The 21,456-nt window shown below is 37.4% G+C and overlaps 2 protein-coding genes across 3 annotated transcripts in view; both read left to right on the top strand.

The window, feature by feature from the left end:
* The window catches only part of LOC107309035 (macrophage mannose receptor 1-like), a 31,930-nt gene extending 28,140 nt beyond the window's left edge, over positions 1-3,790 (top strand). The window contains exons 27-28 of one of the 2 annotated variants that reach the window (XM_015853449.2): positions 1,699-1,725; positions 2,996-3,790. In XM_015853449.2, the coding sequence (XP_015708935.1) occupies positions 1,699-1,725; positions 2,996-3,003 (35 nt within the window). In that variant the 3' untranslated portion in view covers positions 3,004-3,790. Of the gene's footprint in view, positions 1-1,698; positions 1,726-2,254 lie in introns of both variants that reach the window. The other variant, XM_015853448.2, reaches the window with a different exon arrangement.
* A 63-nt stretch (positions 3,791-3,853) lies between these two features.
* The window catches only part of LOC107309033 (macrophage mannose receptor 1-like), a 36,619-nt gene continuing 19,016 nt past the window's right edge, over positions 3,854-21,456 (top strand). The window contains exons 1-17 of the mRNA XM_015853442.2: positions 3,854-4,292; positions 5,262-5,660; positions 6,496-6,669; positions 7,821-7,985; positions 8,789-8,902; positions 11,082-11,228; positions 11,433-11,615; positions 12,134-12,291; positions 12,529-12,639; positions 13,710-13,825; positions 14,266-14,414; positions 17,349-17,548; positions 17,847-17,974; positions 18,229-18,316; positions 18,859-18,994; positions 20,365-20,403; positions 20,507-20,670. Of these exons, the coding sequence (XP_015708928.1) occupies positions 4,226-4,292; positions 5,262-5,660; positions 6,496-6,669; positions 7,821-7,985; positions 8,789-8,902; positions 11,082-11,228; positions 11,433-11,615; positions 12,134-12,291; positions 12,529-12,639; positions 13,710-13,825; positions 14,266-14,414; positions 17,349-17,548; positions 17,847-17,974; positions 18,229-18,316; positions 18,859-18,994; positions 20,365-20,403; positions 20,507-20,670 (2,538 nt within the window). The 5' untranslated portion in view covers positions 3,854-4,225. The remainder of the gene's footprint in view (positions 4,293-5,261; positions 5,661-6,495; positions 6,670-7,820; positions 7,986-8,788; positions 8,903-11,081; positions 11,229-11,432; positions 11,616-12,133; positions 12,292-12,528; positions 12,640-13,709; positions 13,826-14,265; positions 14,415-17,348; positions 17,549-17,846; positions 17,975-18,228; positions 18,317-18,858; positions 18,995-20,364; positions 20,404-20,506; positions 20,671-21,456) is intronic.

The raw sequence follows: 21,456 nt of genomic DNA, 5'->3' as shown, positions 1-21,456 counted from the left end.
TAGTAGCAGTAGCACACAATATCTTTATGATAAAAAACTCACAAAAGGTCACATAAAATGACTTGTGGACTTATTGCTTGTTTTAACATTCAAAAAAAAAAAAAAAAAGTTACAAACACACAGAGGCCTCATCGTGTTTTACTGTATTATAACTTCAGATTTTCTCACATTCTGTAATGAATTTTCAATTCATAACTAAAGAGAATCAACTTTTTCCATAAAATCGTTACACTCTGTGATTTTGCTCCCCTCCAATGTATATTCACATATACACTTTCCTTCTAATGTCAATCCTTTTCTACGGAACAAGACTTGTATCAATAATTTGCTTTTCTTCCTCTTTCTGCATTGTTACACACTGTTCTAGCAACAGATAGATGAAGCAATTCCATTTCAATAATAACAAAACGGAAGCAGAATCCAGAGGATGTATAGTGACCTTTGAAAACAGTAGAACTGTTTTGGTTAGCATTTATTTTTTAATGTTGTGTTTCTGTGTAATTGGGCACCATCTGTTCTGGTCAGGAAGCAGAAGTATCAGAATACAGTGAGCCAAGAGCCATGTGGTATTTTTGACTTCAACTGTTAATTTCACTGGGGAGGGAAAAAAAAAAAGAAAAGAAAAGAAGAGAAAAAAAGGGAAAAAACAACAGTACTATTTCCTGCTCTGTTTCAGAAACCCAGGGTTTGGAGAGTTTTTGAGGTTCTGCCCTTTCTCCTAGCAGGGCAGAGCTGCAGCTGGTGAGGAGGGCAGCTGTATGCACTGGTAGTGATGGCAGAGCATTCTCAGCAAATTCCTCTTTTTGTGGAGATTCCTTGTTTTCTTTGAGCAACTAGAGAAAAAGTCACTGCAGAAAGTTAATTCCTAGATACCAGCCATAGCAGACACCACACACTCAGCACCTACACTTATTTTATTGGCTGGGTTTGTTAGCAAATGGCCCTTAAGAGCAGTGCCAAAACAATGCCAGCACATATCCCTGCCACCAGGCTCTCCAGCAGAATGGTTTATCAGAACAAACAAACATTCCACTACAGAGAGCTCAGCATCCTTTCAAGAGATGATTTAACAGATGCTTTTTTCCTGCTTGCCAACAGCCCAGAGCTCAATGTGTACAGTGCTTGGCTCCTCATGCCTGTGGCGCTGAGCACCACCCCGCTTCTGCTGCCACCCAGCACTCCTGGCTGTGCTGGCATGCGGGACATCTCTTTCTTATGGTGCCCTCTTAGCACAGCTGGGAACAACTGCACAGGAAAGACTGAGCCTATAAATGTGGCTGCAGACGTAAATGGGTTGCGATATGTCAGAATGCGCTGGGTCTCATAGGATCTGCATGCTGTCAAGGAGAGTTGTCAGATGTCCTGATCAAATGATCAAGCTGTTTCTGGCCTGCTGGCATGTGGACCTAGCAAAGAGGACAAGATGGATCAACCAAAGGAGAGCCTGCCTGACAGTCAGAAGGTACCTTGAAAAAGAGGCAAGAAGGTGGATAAAAATGCAAAACATTGTATTTTCATTACAATGAGCATCAGGTTAAGATCATTCACACACTATCACCTTCATTAATTTAGCAAACATGCTCCTAGGAAAAGCAGAGAAGTAACTTAGATGTGCAGGCTACTGGATCTTTTGCTGCACATGGAACTGTTCAGATGGAAATGTGCTTTTGACTAAGCACCTGTCTTTTTGTTTGACAGCTGTTCCTGCAGTTGCAAATGCGAAAGGTAGGCTTTGTTTTTCCTTCCCAATAGTTCCAAAGAGATATGAAAATAAATACTTGCTTTTTAATGAATGGGCACTTATAATTTACTTGACTTCTATATATTTATTTGTGTGGGCATAATTTGCTGTTGCCATTGAATTCACTACCAGCTTACTTAGCAGTACCTGAGAGACATACAGAATCTCAGGAAAAGTAAATGCTTATGTAAAATGATTTTCTTCTGTTTACTCCTTCTTTTGCATGCTGAGGTAACTGACACAGTGATACTAAACTAGTTTTTTCTAATGTAATTTTTATCACGAGAAAGTATACAAGAGTATTTGCATCTTAATGACCACAGCCTCTTTACACAAGAGAGCAGTGGAAGAAGGCTGGGGATGTTGAGGTTCTTTCCCTTTCTTCAGAAGCTTCTGTTCCTGATTAACACCACAGTAACTAAGAGGAAAATTAGACCCGTGTTTTTTTTAGAAGTTTACATATTTATTTATGGATATAAGTACTACTACTACTTGCTTTATATTTATTTCCAGGTGGCCAAAAGCACAGTGATCAGAGAACTGTTTGGATACTCCTTATTCTGGTCCTCTTCATTTTAGTGGGTGTGGGCATCATGGTTTATTTCTTCTTCAAGATCAAAATACAGAGTGAGGCTGAACCAGCAGTGGGGCTGCGCAGCATGCTGCTGGAGTACAGCAATGCCCTGGCTGGAGGGGACGATGAAAATGATCCTGCCAGCAGCAAAGGAGGAAGTGAACACAGTGCTGTGCATTGTGAAAACACAGCTACTCTATAAATCCGAGCTTAAAAAGTAATCTACCTAGAACAAACAAATCTTAGTAAACCAACATATAATATGAACTAAAGCAGCAATCATTCTTTTGGTATGGGTTAAGTGCTATAGAACTATGCATCTTAAAGTGAGACACCTGTCCTTCATTCATGGCTTCAATTTACATTAGACATACTCTACAACTTTGAATATTTTGCATCAACTGTGAGACTTTAAAGGATCTGTCTATCTGTAAATAAAAATTCTATATCTTACATAATGGTACTTATGTGTTGAATTAGCATATGGAGATGTTATAAGATTGATTGAATGTCATTAACCTTGAGAGGCTAATAGGAAGAAACATGAAAACAAGACATGTAACTAAGAAGAAATATAAATAAGCTATAAAACAAGTGATAAATAAAGCCGGTAGAATCTATTCCTGTTTTTATTTCACTTGGCAGCTCATTTTTGGATATTTTCTCTTATCATCCTCCAGCTCTCTGACTGAACTGAAGACAGGACACTGTCCATGCTGCTCCTGAGAAAACACAGCCCAGCAAGGAGCAGAGCATAGAGCAGTGCCTTGGCAGTGTGCTGCTTTACAGGACTACTGTGCTGTTTGTTGTCTATAAATTCTGCATGTATGGCGAACTGCAAAATAAAATGAAAAGATCTCAAGGATTTCTAGAGAAAACAGACCCTTGAAAAGTTTGTGAGAACTATATAAGAGAGATCATTGGGAAGGAAAGATGCCCATGACATTGGACTCTTGGCTTGCAGATGTTGCTGTCAAACAAAAAAATACTGCAGAAGCTGGGAGTGAAGGGCATTCTGTGTTTGAGATATTTTTACTGAGTCCCCTTTGTATTTCACATTTTTTCACTTTGTATAAATTACAGCATGTAGCCCTGTTTATCTTTTTTTAATTACTGACACCAATTTCAGTCAAGTGCTGTTTGATGGGCAATGATATACCCTAGGCAAACAAAAAGAGTAAAGAAATAAATAAAAGCTCCATAAATGTAGTAAATAATGTCATAATAGTAGTCGTATTTTGACAGCTGATATTGGTAGCACACCTCTATATGCTATAAATGGTTTTATTCTCACACACTGACACTTAGTTTTGCAGAATCTATTGTGAATTTGTCTTAAAACTGTGAAAAACATAGGAATTATGTTGGCAATTTCTGCTTAATATTGTTCCTTCCAAATAAAGAAAGGTTTTTGTGGTTTTTATTCTTTCACCATGGCTAAATTTGATTTCATCTTAATAAAGGGTTACAGCTCATTTCTTTCAGTTTATTTATTTTTGTCTCACACTTGGTGCAAGAAATGAATTTTTAAGTGTTAAAACACATTATTTAATCTTTATGGATTAAATACTTTTGAAAGGGAGCTTTCAAACTGTTTCGTTGTTAAAATCACTGGTTAAAAGAAACATTTGTGAAGATTTGGTTAATTTGTATTCATATGAAATTATGGCACTGTATTTTCACCCATTTGTCACTGAAAATGAAGTTTCAGATGCAAAGTCCAAATTCTGTAATTATTTATATATTTCAAAAATATCACACGTGACGGGATATTTCCTTATTTAGCATCAAGTTTTCTCTTTCAACCCAAACTCTCCAAAGCTGAGAAGGACACAGCACCAATTGTTCCTTTAAGATTTATACTGCAGCAATTAATTTCAGCTCATCTCTTTGTGATTAAGAAGAAAGGAATGAAATACTTGACTTCTGCAATCTTAATTTTCTTCTCTTTTGTTACTACTGCTTTTCAGACACTTGGTGAGTCGTTGTCTTCTATTTCCTGCAAAAATAGATGCGAAAGTGGGACTTTTTGTTCTCTTGCTCTTTTCTCAAGTTCTTAATGATTTTTTTAATGCAGCTATCCTGTATTTTATTTTCATCCTAACTGGAGTGGTTCTCAAAAGTTTGAGAAAGATGCAGTTAAAATGTTGGCTTGCTTTTAAAATGAAAGGAAGATCAGAATAGAGAAAAGTAGGGAGTGAGAAGTCAGGACAATGGGGGCAATAGCTGAAATTTAGCATGCTCCAGTATGCTCTGAAGTAGCTAGATGTAATAATTAAATTATTTAATCCAACTTACAGCTTTCAGTTTAAATGGGCAAGGAAAGAACTATGTCTTAGTTCTTAATTTAGATTTGAAGAAGTGAAACTTTCATAGATTACTACACTGGTACAAGTTACACTGGACCTTAGGAGATCTAGAGCATTAACTGCAGATATAACAAACAAACCAAAAAATTGTGAAAAGTTCATTAATCAGAATGTCTTAAGAAACTTTTCCCATTCTCTACTCAATACCGACTCCTACCTCATCTTAGCAATTCACTTTTTTGTTTGGGAGGTTATTTCATGGTCCCCCATGCAGTCACTGTGTTGGACAAATAGCAGAGAGGTGCTACATCTCTGTTCACTACAGGAATTAAAGACATAAAGTACCGAAGGGCAAAGCCTTGCCCACCTGTCCTATAGTCCTAAGAGTCCTTGTAGATGAAATTTCTCTCTCTTGTGAACCAAAACTAGTGGGGTTATACACTACTTGACATTATGAAAAGCAGGCAGTTCTGTTTTGCAAAAGTGACATCAGTTGGGAGATCAGTGTAGAAACATCAACAGAACACATACCTTTTCTCACATGCTCCCCTTACTATTAGTTCATACATTAATTCTTATTATTTTGTTTTACCGACAATAAATATTTTACATTAATTCTTATTATTTTGTTTTACAGACAATGGAATATTTTTAGTATATAATCAAGATAGTAAACTGTGCCTAATTGCTCAGAGTTCTCATACAGTCTCAATAGCTGCTTGCAATAAAAACAGTGAATTACAGAAATTCAGATGGGTATCTGACCACCAGATGATGAGCATGGCGTTTGCACAGTGTCTGGGAGTGAGCTACAAGAAAGAGCAGGCTAAAATTTCTTTGTATCCCTGTAACAAAGAAAGTGAATTCCAAAAATGGGACTGCAGAAACTCAACCCTGGTAATCCATGGAGAGAACTTATTTCTCAGTACTGGTAAAAGAAAAAAAGATAATGTTTTTCTGGACTCAGGACCAGGAACAATGAACAAATGGAAGATATATGGGACCACGGATGACCTGTGTTCTCAAGGCCATGAAGGTAAAGCTTGAAGATTAATCCTGATAGTGTTGTCTGCTCATTTGCCGTCATAGGTATGGCTCTTTTGTTTCTGCTCCTCATAGTCTAACAGCAGCTGCTCCCCTAGAAGCAATGGAGGACTGGAAGACGATCAGTTCACACAAGTTACATTCCTCCATTCTGAGACACAATGGTGCTTGGCTTCAGACAGATTATAGTATATGTGCAAAAAATTGCAGACTTTCAAAACAAATGAGGATCTAGCCTTTTTTTTTTAATTATTAGCTTTAAATTAAGCACTTTATTTAATTGACTGGTAGTAAAATACTGCTTTAGCTAGTTGTTTTGTTTTTTTTTTACTAATATTAGTAAAATATTATTAAGAATTTTGGATAAAAGGCAAAAAATCTTTTAAGATTAATACTCCAATAGCAAACGCAAACAAACAAACAAACAATCCCTTACACACTACCACTTTGTTCCTCCGCGAGATTTCAGATTGTTAAAAACCACAACAAACAATTAAATACGTGACTAAATTATAAAGTATAGCAGGAAATTAACAAACTTGAAAAAAAAAATAAAAGCTATTTTCAGAAAATTACTTTATGTGACAAAAATGGTTCCTGTTTATAGTACAAAACTGTGGTATTTCCACTTGTTTCAGCTGGTGATTTCATGAGACAATGGTAAACTGCAACATCTATGCAGAGCTTTTGTGGAAGACTGCTGGTGACAGTAGCTCCCCAGTTTTACTAACATAACATGTGAAATACTTTCTCTGCAAAACTTTTGGGGAGTAGAGATAAATAGACGTTCTCATACCAGTGCTGTCATTTCTGTTTTATCCCTGTAGATCTATTTACGCTACTAGGAAACTCCCACGGAGCTCCATGCACCTTCCCTTTCCAGCTGAGTGGGAAGTGGTACGCAGGGTGCACAGATGCAGGCCGGTTGGATGGCTTGCTCTGGTGTGCGACGACCCCCAGCTTTGACACGGACCGCTTGTATGGGTTCTGTCCCACTGGCAGTAAGTCCTAAATGCTGATGAAGGTGCTGTAATACAACACTGTTAGGCAAATACAACAATATTGGAATGATGTTACTAACGTAAAAGAGAAAACTGTAGTATTTGCATTATTTTACTAAGAAATATCTATACCATATAGTAATCTTTCTTACAGAAAAATAATAATACATTCCTGAGGATCTACAGTCAAGCTGGAATTGCTGGGGTATGTCATTAAGTAGCTAACACCTGGGAGAAGACCAGCAGGCTTTAAATGTGACTGTATTTGGTGAAAGCATCTGAAAATCGAGAAGCTATTCAGAGTCTAATTATCCCAATTTCATTGCTATTTGTAATATCAGTAGTATAACTATTTCCATCCACACAAATTCCTGTTCTGTATCACAAGATTGATAAACAGTTCATGGGAAGAGGGAGGTTTTTTCTGCAAAGCAAAAAGGAAGAAAAAAAATAGTAGAAAACCAGCAGGAAACACAACTGAAAATAAAGAAAACATTTATATTGGAGAATAGCTTATGAAAGCCATTTTTCTTGAGAAAAGGGAATGTTAATCTACAACTTATTACTGCATATCCAGGGAAAAGTGTTGCTAGCAGACAGCTTTCGGAAGACAATTTCTAAGTTAAAATGACCCATGCAGTCTAGAAATAGATCATACATCTTTTTTGTTGTTGTTAATGGAATTAATGATGGTATAACTTAAGGAGAGAGTTTCCATAATTGGAAATATTTTCATTCAGTCACATTTCAACTGATAATTCATTCAGATGTAGCTTATGAGCTGCTGAAAAAGTTTTCGGAGCAGATAGTGACCGAGCTACTTTTGCTGCTGTTTTTGTTGTTTGTTCTTTTAATTAGTTTCTTTAGCTTCCTTTATTTTATTTATTTATTTATTTATTTTAACTGAAGGGTATTGAATTTGGCAGAAAAATTGAAATTAAAGAACCAAAGCTCACTTCTGTTAATGACAGTGGCAAACCCCCTTTTACTTAACAGAGATCTCAATAACCGAAGGGTTCTTTGTTGGTTTTTTTTTTTTTGGAATTGAGGCTTATTTACCCAAAATGTTCCAAACAAACAAACTGCTATTATAACATTTTGTAAGATGTCTTTAACAAAGTGCAGTATTAAGTCTTCTTTCTTTTACACAGGCAGTGACAGTGACAAATTTTGGAGTACAGATCCCTTGACAGGAGCCTTCTACCAGATAAACTTCCAGTCAGCTCTCACGTGGCACCAAGCAAGGCAGAGCTGCAAGCAGCAGAACGCAGAGTTATGGAGTGCCACTGAGATACATGAACAGATGTTTCTAAGAGGTGAACAAACAAGCAGTAAAAACAGTGTCAAATAGTAAAAAGAGTGTTAAGGCTTCTTGACTGATTGCAAGCATTTTGGTGCTTCGATCACAGGACAATGAGTACATAATGTAATTTTAGTATCTGTATTGCCAGAGAAGTATCAGAATTACTGTAAATTATGGTTTTTAAAAGTGGAATTTACAAAAGCGTGGAATTGCTATTTTAAATTATTTTTATTTATGATAATAAGTTAAGAGTTTTCGATTAGTTCAGCCAGACTTAGATCAAGATCAGAAAACTTTAATGTAGCAGCCTGAGAGAAGGGCCTTACAAAAGGATAGTTACTGCAGTAAGCAGTAAGAATATGGCTTTTGAGTTAAGAAATCAGTATTCTTCATGAAGACGTAATGAAATAGATTTTTTTAAAATAAAACACAAATTGTATACAAAACACTAGTGAAAAGCTAGACTGTTTTTTTATACACAGATTGTGTAGGAAGAAGGCCCTGTATTAATTGCACCAAACATAAATGAACTTGTAACATAAATATTAACAATTGCAATTAAATGGTTTATTTTTTAAAGATTACTGTTTACACATAACAGTAGAATAGCATTAAATTCAGATAAAGTAATATGCAAACCGGCCTTTTGCATGTCAGCTGCAGAATGGAATCTCTGAATGAATTACTTTTAAACACAAATTCTGTACTAAACTTTAGAACTTCTAAGCATATATTTATTATCCTTCTCTAAAATTTGACACTGCAGAGCATTTCATAACAAACATCATTAGAATTCCAGTTCTTTTTGTTCTCTAGATCTGATTGACAGCAACAGATCACCTCTCTGGATTGGGTTGAACAGTCTGAATCTCCGCAGTGGGTGGCAGTGGAGCGGTGGTACTCCTTTCAGATACTTTAACTGGGCACCAGGTAGTAATCAATCACTGTTGTGTTTTTGTTTTGTTTTGTTTTTCAATCCATTTTTGGAATTAATCTATCTTGATGGAATACTGAATATATATTAATTACTGTCCCTTCATATGTAGTGAAAGTCTAGGAAAGCACTACCTGAACAGTAGCTGTATGGGAACCATTAGGCCATGGCCTGAACCAGTGATAGCAAACCTGGTGAAGGGACATTGCCAGCCCTGGGAGCACAGGTGGAAGCAATTCACCCTGGTCCATCCCTCCCTAACCTCATTTAAGGACTGGCAGCCCTTATTCAGAGATTGCTTTTGTTGGAGTGCTTGGTGGGTTCTGATCCTTGGAAAGGGGTAGGCAGTTCTGGGTTGTGATCTCTGCCTTTCTTGTGCAATACCGGATGGGTTTGAAGCAGCTATATCTGCAATTGCCTGTCCTTACGGTAACATATTAGGACTGCCTTCAAGGCAGCTGAAATCTGCATCTCCATCTCTCATAGGCTTATCAGACACTTAGCTTGAAAGGACCCAGAGGTCACTGAGCCCAGTCCTCAGCTTCTATACTTTTTCTCCTTTCTTCTCTTCTCTTTAAAATTTGAGAGAGACTGTAAATGGAGTTCACAGCATTGGAAGTTCATCTTTGAAGATCCCCTAATGACTGTCATGGTAGTAGTGGAAGCAAATGCTGAATAAATATGCACATACTCCAATTTTGGCCCTCTCAAAGGGCCCTTGCATCTTCTAGTTTTGTCTGGCACAGCAGATGGGAGGAAAGCCCAGCATTAAGTTTAGTAGAGGGCCTTCTGCTTAGCTAGTGAAAAACTTCAAACCTTGCAGAGAAAGAAGAACAGTTGGCTCTCAAGCCAAGCATCCCACGCTTCTGGAGTTCTTATATTCTCTCTTTGCATCTATGGATTTCCTTATCTGAATATCTTTTCTTAAAAGATACCAACTTGCTGTATTTCTGCCAAAAAATTAGATCAGAATGTGAACTCTGATTTCATGAATGCATCTGAGGACTTTAAGCTCATTACCCTGTGATTCTGTTAACTGTGTCTTGACTACAAACTGTGTACAAAGCGCAGTGTTTCATGGGCTGTGAAAGTGGAGGCTCTGATTTTCTATTATCTGTGTACAGCATCGCTACTGCAGCAGGTCAGGTATCACTACAGTCACAGTATGGCTTGCCTTGGGAGGGACTTCAAAGCCCTCCCAGTTCCAACCTCCTGCTGCGGGCAGGGCTGCCACCCATCAGATCAGGCTGCCCGGGGGCTGACCATCCTGGCCTTGAGCATCTCTGGGGATGGGGTGGGATGCTCACAGCTTTCTGGGCACCAGTGCCAGTGCCTCAGCACCCACTAAGTAAAAAATTGTCTTCATAATGTCTAAACTAAGTCACACCTATTTTAGTTTAAAACCACTCTCCCATGTGCTATCACTGTTAGACCATGTGAAGAGTCATTCCCTCTCCTGCTTGTAAGCTCCCTTCAAGTACTAGAAGGCTGCAATGAGATCTCCCCAGAGCCTTCTCCAAGGCCAGCTCACTCAACCTTTCTCATAGGAGAGGTACTCTAACCCTCTGATTATCTTCATAACCCCCTCTGGATCTGTTCCAAAAGCTCCACATCTTTCTTATACCGGGTGCCCCAGGCCTGGACATAGTAATCCAGATGGGGCTTTATAGGGGCAGAGTAGAGGGGGACGATCACCTCCCTCACCCAGAATCTTCTGTCCACTGTATACTGGCTGCACAAGAACATCAGTTGTGCTGTAGCGGGTTGTAAGCAGTACATTTATTAACAGATATATGATGACACCTTTGAACAGGCTGATAAAACAGTTGGAGTGGAAGGAGAGGACTTGCTGCAACTTTTCCATTAGTATGGAATATACAGTCTCTTCTGTGCAAGTTGACCGCTGTCACAAAACTCAAAGGACTTGCTAATTTTTGAGGCTCTAATTCTGCAAAAAAAATTGCAGAAAATATGAATTGTGCAACAAGCATCAAAAGAAATGTTTTGATAGGTTCTTTTAAATGGCATTTCCCTATCTGTGGTAGAAAAATAGTTGTAGCAATGAAATCATGTGCCCATAATTGATACATGAAAAGTCTGAAAGTAAATTGTTCTTTCAGCTGTTGGTGTAAAAACTGTGATACATAAAAGTAATTTGTTTTCTATTTTATGAAGGAAGCCCTTCTCCTGAACCTGAGAAACTCTGTGCAGTACTAAATCCCAGAAGAGATGCTAAATGGGAAAACCGGCCATGTGAGCAGAAAGTTGGCTATATCTGTAAAAAGGAAAACTCCACGCTGGGTTCTTCCAGTCTTCCATTAGGTATGTCAAGCAACTAAAAAGCTTTTGATAACGGTACGATTGTCTCACTGGGATGAAATTTTACAGCTACTTAAAAAGAAAAAGAAAAAAAAGGTATTTTCATTTGTTTTTCTGTTTTGTTGAGTGGAACAATGTAAAAAATGTTTTATATCTTATTACATCATTTGCATAATTTAAAAATGTGAAATGTATTTCTCTTTGGAGAGGATGCAGAACCTGTTAAATGCCCAGAAGGATGGTTGCCCTACGCAGGTCACTGTTACATGATTCATAGAGAGCCCAGGGCATGGAAAGATGCCTTAATTTCCTGCAATGAGAGCAATGGCAACCTGGCCAGTATCCACAACACTGAAGAGCATGACTTCATACTGTCTCAGCTTGGTTACAGTGAGTATTTCTATGGGATGATGTTTGGGAGAAATGGAAAACTGCATCATAAATTTTACAAAATTTCTTATTTGTTTTAAATTAATAGTTACAGAGAAACTCATGGATACAGAGCTAAGAAAAAAAAACCAATCTACAATAACAAACCCACAGAAACAGGAGGAATCTTTAGCACTTTCATTTTTCATGGTTTTCATTTTGACTTGCATTTGTTTTTCACGGCATGAAAACACTTGAAGGAAATAACAGCACTAGTTTCTGCAGTATTTGAGCTGATTATCTGCCTCAGACACAGTGTAGCTACAGATAGCTTTATCATTAAAAGCCCATTATACTCCAAGGAATCTCATTTCCTGCTGGTATTTCACTTTTTAGCTTCTTGGAAGAAGAATGTGCATTAGGTCTTAAAATAAATTCCACTGTTTTTCAATCTAGATGAACTCATATTTCAGCTCATCTCCATAAAATCTCTCTCCTATAAGACTGTCACGATCACACAGGTGGATTTCTGTTTTTAGAAGCCACGGATGAGCTCTGGATTGGCATGAATGACTTCAGCACTCAGATGTATTTTGAGTGGAGTGATGAGACTCCTGTGACATATACCAAATGGTTGCCCGGAGAACCAACCCATGCAGTCAATGGGCAAGAAGACTGTGTTGTCATGGCAGGGGAGGTAAAATCATCGCACCTGTACTGCTTGATTTTTATTTCTTGTGGGCGGACATTAGATGCTAAGCAAAATGACCTGATGGTAACATTTAACATAACCTCAGATTTAAGCAAGAACTTGAAATTCATTCAAATAACACAGGTTCTTATTTTCCTATTGAAGCAATACTGTAAAAAAATAATGAATAACATTTGCAAAGAAAATTGATCCTGCCTGTTTTACTTCTCAAACTGCTTGTAGGATGGATATTGGGCAGACAGTACCTGTGATAGGAAGTTAGGTTACATCTGCAGAAGAGAGCCACTACAGGGAGTTTCAGGAACAGTGAAGACTGATCCTGCCTGTACAAAGGTAAGACTAAAACAGAAGCAAAATCTGCCTAATAAAATTCCATTCTCTCCACATGCTCCACTTTAAACTGGAATTCCTTTTTTCCCTTAACAAGTGTGATTGTAAATCAAGGGTTACAATTTTCACTACACTGCCTTATTTTTAACAAAGTTATTTTGATTTTTTTACTGTTAATGAATCAACCCCGTTTTCTGCCAAAACTGCCCATGAAGAAGTAACGTCACTATTGTGGCTCTGTGCATACTTCTTATACTGTTCTACCATCTGTGGTTATCAAAGACATAACAGAGACTGGGAAACATTTCTGGATATGATGCAAATCACATTAATGAAGCCAAATCAACACAGTCAATTTACTTTTATGAACTGATCTTAATTTTAGGACATGTTTTCATCCAACTGCTTTTGTACTCTTTTATTTTTCCAGTTTACTACTGCTCAATATTTAGTAACATTTCCCATCACCCTGCACAGGAAAGAGCTGATGTTCATTGCTGGAACAAGGCAGATGCCAAATACTGAGCACAGACATATATTTTTTAAACCTTTCTCAGGTGCAGCAAGCATAACTTGAGCTAGTAAAAAAGAGGAAATCAGAGTTCAGCTGTAATTTTGAATATTTTATCTTTCAGCAGTTTTTCTATTGCCTCTTCAGTCAGACTTTTTTAGGTGAACCGTTGAGTTAAATCAATTAATTAGTTTAGTATTACAGTTCTTTTAGCCAAGAACGAAAGGAATTTTGAGTCAGTGTCTCACTACGGAAGACTATTCTCTTTAATTCTCAGAAAGGAATATTTTGTTCATCTGCTTCTGAATACTTATTCTCTGCCTCTGACTTTCCCATGAGTTAAAAATAATGATTTATTAGTTGACAAAGAGAGGGATTTATATGTATTAAATCTCTCTGCATGCTCACTAAGCTTAATTATGAACAGCTTATTGAGTTTCAAATGATATATTGTTGCATTATTTTATATTAAAATATATAGATTGAAGAGTGTACATTAAGAATCAGGCACTAAAGCATACACATTTTCTGCAAGTGTATTATTACACGTTTTTCTTTACAGGGCTGGACAAGACATGGTTCTTACTGCTATCTAGTTGGACATGCACCCCTAACATTTTCAGAATCAATGAAAACCTGTGAAAGAATTGGGGGCTATTTAGCAACTATACAAGACAGGTATGAAAGATTCTAAGAGCTATACTTTTGATGGAATAATCATGGCATTTTATAAAATAGCTGAGAACATTTTGGAGAAAAAAAAAAAAAAGAAAAAAAAAAAGTGAAACCAGAAGAGAAGAATGTCTATCTTGGAGCAAAGAACTCAATAAATATAGTGTGTCTTTTCTAATGAAATATATGTTATGATTTCATTTTTTCCAGTATTCTGGAAGAAAAGACCACAGTTGTTTCTGTTCCACAAAGAGCAGCTTTTCAGTGTAGCTCAGCCTCCAATGCTTTTGGAGCTAGTACCTCTGATATTCAGTCCACTGAGATATTTCCTTTACAGATTAAACCTAAAGGAGACTTTATTCTTTCCAGTCTTGTGCAGTTTAGGATGCTCAGAAACTGCTAAGGCAAAACTAGGTTTAATCTCCATCTAAGTCATCTCATTTCAGGTATGAGCAAGCCTACCTGACCAGCTTCGTTGGTCTGAGCTCTGAGAAGTGCTTCTGGATTGGTCTCTCCAACACAGAAGAGCAAGAGATCTTCAAGTGGGGGACTGGTGAAGGCGTTTTCTACACAAACTGGAACTCAGCAATGCCTGGTACTCCTTTGCATAAGCGGTCTCTGTAGTTTGTGTTTTAAAGCTGAATCTTAAAAGCCCCATGCTAAGGAAGAGATATGTACAGCAATTCTTATGTTTTCAAATGCAGCATAGGAAACACTGTCATGGTTAGGCATTCAGTTACACTTTTGCATCCCTGTTCCCAAGATGTCATGCTGTAAGTTTTTGCAAGTTATGGAATGGATCTTCTAGTTTTTCTTTTCCCTTACCCCATACACCAGTACCTTGCTGTGCTTCCTTCTCTCAGCATCTATGAACACTCAGGCACTGTCATCACAGTGTCCTTCTTCAGCATGTTTCATCTCACAGAGTGAGAAACATAAAGCAAAAGAGACTTATAGTATGCGTATGCCTTTTCTCTTCACGTTGGCTTTTCAGCAAAGAGATGTAGGCAGTTCAGACATTCACTGAGACCCCAGATCATAGTCTGGTCTTGACAGTATCTGTTCCTCATAGATCAACCCTTACTATAACCCAGCAATATTTTCTGTCTGTTAGGCTGCACTTAGCTATCTCTGGCCTTCAGGGTAGTGAAACTAACTGCAAGTAGCCGTGCTTTAAGGTTTTCGTCAGAGGAGATTATCACAGGGCTTTCTTCCTGGTATTCCAGACATCTGTCTGACTTAGTCCAGCAAATGAAAACATTTCAGTAGTTGATTCAACAGACAGTCATAAATTACAGTAGTATCATCAGAAATATGCTCCAGCTGGTGTCATTTCCAGCTTTGGGATTACTTCTGGGCTCCCCAGGGCTGTTTCTTGGTGACAGGAGTTTAGTCTGCTATGGCAGGGCCTGGAGGCAGCTGGAACTCAGTGGTGCTCTGCCAGTACCTCTGTGTAAGCACTTCCAGCACCACAGGGTTGGCTTCCTTGTTGTTTCCTTTTAATCATTGCAGCTAGTTCTATTTAATGTACATTGTAAGAACCAGTTTTAAAAACAAAATGCAGAATAGGCAGGACAGCTTGGCAGTCAAACATCCTCCTTCTCCCCATGCACTGGCAAGCAGCTTGCTTCTCTCTGGCTCTGAACTCAGCACTGTAAGGACTTTCTCAATTGCAGCTAGTTATATGCTTTCAGCTCCATAAAAGGCTCACTGTTTTTATAATACCTAAACAAATGAGTAATATATCTATTCCCCTGTTGACATGGCAGACCCAAGCAGCTGCTGACTCTCTCAGGTCTACCAGCCCCTTTCTCTGCCTCCCACCACCCTAAACTCCCTGCTGCAAGTGGCCAGTCTATCTATGATGGAACAACTCCCTCTGTATTTCTGCAGCCCTACCCAGATTTCTCCACAGAAGCCAACATGTAGCAATCCAGCAGCCTTCTTCCCTCCCATCTGGCCATCACAGAGTTGATGCCGTCTTTCCTACATACTATTCCAGCATTGAGACCATCAGAGCTCAGTATCTTAAATGCTCTCCCAGCATTATTGAGCAAGTAATGCACCTCACTAGGACTCCCTGCCAGATATATTTTCTGCTAACAATTTGCTCTGATGGCAAGCGAATATTAAACACTTGGTCTCTGATGTGGCAGAATTTCATATCTGTTTCTCATAGCTAGAAAGAGAAATGTTCTTTTGAATCACTTGCTGAGATTGTCAGTGCAACTCTCCATGTAAAGTCTTTATAGGGCTATTTTCTGAAATGATTAGTGCTACTGAGGAAATTTGTGTTGTAACACTAAACTCTTTCCCAACTAGCCATTAGTAAAACACATCTATGCTAACATATATGAACATTCTGCCTTAAATATATATTATATTAACTAGAAATATTAACTAGAAGTGTCTTTAGAATGTGGCACCATAGAAATAATTATTTCCTAGCTCCTCATTGCTTATAAGAGCAAAATCAAACTGAGTGTAAAAGATCAAAGTGATAGAATTGAGAAAAAAACACATAGGAAACAATACAGTAAGACTTTTTTAGACTCTCTGAGATTTTCAGTTTTCACTATTTCAATGTAAGCTCTATTTTATTCCCCCTGTCTATTTTTTCAGCATGTCTTCATTGTTAACTGAGAAGGAGTCAATGCCATGCAATGCAGCACTATGTTGGAAGTAGCTCTGTTAGCTTCCAGGGAGCCATTGAGAATGCAGTGCAGCATCACTCTTAGATAAAGTGCTTGGGTCTTGACAGTGGAAGACTGTATAAATGAACTGCTAAGCTCAGAATCATTTGGTCCTTTCAGCTCTGTACCGGCACAGCTGTGCTGCTTTTGCTACAGAAGGCAATTCACTCAATTCTTGCACAAAAATCACTGCATTAGTTTTCAATTCACAGTTTAGGCATATCCTTAAAGACTTAGGATGGGATTTGTCTTATTAAGATTAAGCTAAAAATAAGTTTAATATCTTCTTTATAATAGCAGTCAAGACTGCCCAAAAGAAAAAAAGAAAGAAACAAACAAAGAAACAAAAACCAACCAAAACAACACCACCACAATGGGATGGGTTCTCAGAATGTAAACAACTGGGGACTCCACAGGCAGTGAACCTAGAATTCTGGTTTGGTTAAAAGCTTGAAAGTTAAGATTGCCTGCTTTTGACAGAGCCATAGACCACTGTCCTGAAAGAAGAGAATGAGGAGTTGGAGATGGCATTTCAGAAGGATTCATGTTCCTTGGTGCTCCTCATTCCTCCTGTGTGACAGGCTGCCAAATGTTTGCTGTGAGTGGCATAGGAAAAAGCGAGCAAAGCGTGGGGAAGTTAATGCTGTTAAGCTATAATGCTTTTCAAAGGGGAAAAGCATTGCTCTCTGTTTTCCTTTTTAGAGAAAGCTTCTCCACTGAGCAGACACTACAGACAATATTTCAAACAGTCCTTTGTAAATGAATCGCGTGAGCTGTAAAAATGGCAGGGGAACTACTTGAAAACACATTTTAATTTCTTTTTATTTTTCACAAAGGGAAAGAAGTAGGTTGTGTTGCCCTAAGGACTGGAAGCGCAGCTGGACTATGGGATGTTCAGAACTGTGAACTAAAGGCAAAATTTCTCTGTAAAAAAACAGCTGAAAAAATTAATCATCCATTTGCTCCTGGAAAAAATTCTAATTTCAAATGTCCTTTGGGTTGGAATGCAAGTAATAGCACTAATTCTTGCTTCAGAGTAAGTGTTATTTTTTCCTGTAATCCTTCTCATGAGACAAAAGTGTTCTTAACTGATAAAAAGTCTAAACTTCAGAGAATGACACCTCACTGTATGAATGTAGTGAGCTTTTACATAGTCTGCCAAGGAAATCACTGCAATGTATCAGTGACATTTAGGGTTATCCAAGTAGCATATTCTTTATGTTATACATGATAATCTTAATGGAATGTTTTCCTGTTTTGATTGTACAAGGCAGTCAGTGGACTTCTTTTTATATGTTGCAAGCATAGTGAATTACTTTAAAATTTATTTACAGGTCTTTGTGAGAGAAAATAAACATAAGAAAACATGGTTTGAAGCCAGAGATTTCTGCAGAGAAATAGGAGGAGATCTGGCTGCTATTAATAGTGAAGAAGAGCAAAGAGTGATAGAAAGCTTAATAACGTAAGTAAAATAAACGCCTAATAACCACTTAATCTTTGAATCCTCTGAAGCACTTATACCTACCTCAGTATTACAGACCAAGTACTTCCTAGCCTGTCCTTGCAGCTGCTACATACATTTATATTATTGGTTTCAAAGCACTGAGTAGTCCTCACATCCTTCAGTAAGTGTGAGTGTGATTGTTCCATGTAACCTAAGTAATGTAACACAGCTAATGTGCCCTTTTCTTCATAATATATCTTTTCACATTCTAGAAAGAAACCACCATCATCTCAGCTTTTCTGGATAGGTTTGCAGCGTTTGGATCCTGATGGTGGGCTGTTCTGGAGTGACAGCTCCCCGGTGAGAAGTCAACATTCTCAGTTTCCATGACTGGCTTGGATGAAAGTTGTATTAAGAATTACCAGGAATTATTGTCTTACCATTGGGTAACCCTAAATCAGTATTCCTCATAATGGTTTGGAAAAGAAAAAAGTTATAAACCATGAGATTAAACCATCAAAGCAGTGATAACATGAAGTTCCAGTAAAAGAGATAAATATCTAGGTGATTAAGTAGATGAGAATTTTCCCTAATTTTCTTTGGTAGGGGTGATAAATTGCCACATTCCTCTCCCTGCTACTGATTTATAACCTCATTCAATTCCAAACCAAATCAAAAAGGTTCAGTGTGACTGCTGGAGTCTGCCAAATGCTGTGTAAGATGAAAGCCTGTGTTTTTTTCCCTACAAAATGCTATGTTGCCTTAATAGCCCACAAGGGCTGTGCAACCAGGCAAAAATAAGGAGAGGTTAGAAACTTTGTAGCTGCCTCTCTTTTCTTCTAGAGTTCAGCTATTTTCCCTGTTAGATATGAATAAAAATCAAAGCCATGTTTCTACCATAGGTGAATTATATGCAAACAATTCATTTTTACGATACACCATTAGAAAATTGTGGAGCAATTAGCACAGAGTATTTCATCTCCTGGACTAACAAGCACTGTGAATACAGCCAGGACTGGATTTGTGAAATAAAGAAAGGTAGGCTAATTTTTACTTTAAGTTCCCTCTAGAAAAACATTTCTGTTGCAGAATTTCATATTTTAGAATAGCATGATGGAAGTTACATGCTGAAAGAAAATCTGGTTGATTTCACAGGGATTCTGTGTATGGAACAATAGGCCAAAACATATCAATTCATTCAGAATACAATGCTTCAACTGAAAATTCTCAACCTTGTTTTGCCTTATTTTTAAGATTTTATATTGCATGATAATTTTTGTTTGTTCATTTTCCAAAATGTAATTATCACAACTACAGAGAAATAAGAGAAGAATCTATTATGGCTTTCTATTGAGTTGCACATTTCAGAACAGTTCCTGTGGTGTCTCTCTTTAAGCTCCTTCGCACAGTGTGTGAGGAGCAATGTTTAAAGTGATTCCTCTCTACTGCAGATTATTTTTGTGCTTCTTAAATTTTCAGAATAATCTGATTCCAACTAACTCACATCGTCTCAGCTTCCCATGCTTACAAAGTAGCAGCCATGGATATCTGTCTCAAAGAGATGTGCAGATATCTTTGCTGGTTACTTTGCAATTCTTCAACTGAATTATCAGTACAAATAAGAACTATTTGTGAAAGCATCAACAGCATTTGTCTATTTTATTAGTTACTATTAGTGTATGAACAGCACAAATTATGGCTCAAAGAAATTACCATCATCCATCAGTAGCACATGTCATAATGAAGGGTACAGAAGCAGTCCTAATACTTTGTGCTTGCAGAACTTACATAACTTTTTATCTTTCACATCTTTTAACAAAACATGGAGTAAATTACTTCTAAAAGGTGGCAAATTGTTTTTGTTTTTATCAAAGCTTATATGTTGCACACTTCATTTAATGCAATTACAGATACAGGAATACAAGTATTATGCTGAACTGCTGTGGAAAAAAATAAAGGTGACATTTGTTTCATCATTTTATTGCTTGGTCTTGCAAGTTTAGATACATTTCTTTAATATTCCTCTCAGTGTTATATCTCTCTTTTTTTTTTTTTCGTTTAAATTTTCTTGATAGTTGGCTTTTCAAATGTGATTCTTCACAAGGTAATGTCATGGAAAAAAATAAGTTTCACCAACAAATGAGCAATAAATATGCCTTTTTACAAAGAAATTTGTTTAGAATCTGAATTTCTTGCTCAGACTTGACAACATCCACATAGAATCTCATGTTATCATGCAAAGTACATCAACATCCAAGTACAGTCTTTTCACTCTTTAATTTTATTACAGAAAAATTATGGAACTTTGATTGTCACTAAGGTCATTTCTGCTAATTGAACACCTACATTGGTTCAACAATTGGAAAATATTTTACTTTTTTTTTTTCTTCTTTCTCATTTCATTACAGGAACACTCTTGAAGCCAGAACCTGTCAGCCCTTCTGCCAGTAAGCTCCTGTTTATCTCCTCACACACAAAGGATGCTGTCATGTAACAACAGCAGTTTTCACAGGGTCTGTGAAGAATGCAAACTCCTCTTCTGTGTTGCAGTGTATGAAGTCACAGAAGATGGCTGGATTATAAAAGGGGACAAACAGTATTTTTTAAGCACAGAAAGTGCATCAATGGAAAAAGCCAGAATATTCTGCAAAAACCACCATGGAGATCTTGCTATTATTGGAGATAATAATCAAAGAATTTTTTTGTGGAAATATGTAAGAGGAAATTTGATTACATTTTACTATATACAACATATATACTCTGCTGCATATGCTTGTGAGGCACAGGAGGACATGCTTGTTGCATAATATTAATGCATCTTGTCAGTAGTAGCTTTCAATATTCAGTGAAAAAAAAAAAAAAAGTATAACTAAACATATAAGGAGCAATGAACAGAAGTCTACTTTTTAGTCATGTTCTAGATAATGGTGTTATACAAGGATTTGAGGCTACTGCCAGGGTAGCTCTGACACACCACATCATGCTGCTGCCCTAAACAACTTTTTAGAGAGATGTTTAGCCTGGTCCAGGTCAGGGATTGAAGAACTGAAGAATAATAAAAACCTTCATGAATTGATTTTTCTGCATAACATCTCAAAACTTGTCATGTATTTAAAAAACACTACCCAGACATCAACTGAGATGATGCTAGTGGGTACATTCCCGTAGCAGGGGCATGCCTACTATTAAATACCATGGATACTGGCTCAGACCTCTGCCATAGCCCTATTTGGCTTATTAATGTCAAAGCTGCCACACAGACTACTGTCCGTGTTACACTATTTTGGATGTTTGCTTTTGCGTGGGAAATGATATGAAAGGAATAAGGAACAGACAGCTTGAGATACAGAAACTACACTGCAGCTTAAGAGGAAAATAAATATTTACTTACTGAACAGAACTAAAATATTTTACGTTCTTTTCATTTCACAACTCTTCCTTGTATCTTTCAAATCTGATAGCACAAACCAACTCTGAATGCTTTGATTATACCAGTAATG

Source organism: Coturnix japonica, chromosome 2 (genome assembly GCF_001577835.2).
Source record: "Coturnix japonica isolate 7356 chromosome 2, Coturnix japonica 2.1, whole genome shotgun sequence".
NCBI classification, from domain to species: domain Eukaryota; kingdom Metazoa; phylum Chordata; class Aves; order Galliformes; family Phasianidae; genus Coturnix; species Coturnix japonica.
This window is presented reverse-complemented; position numbering and strand designations above follow the sequence as displayed.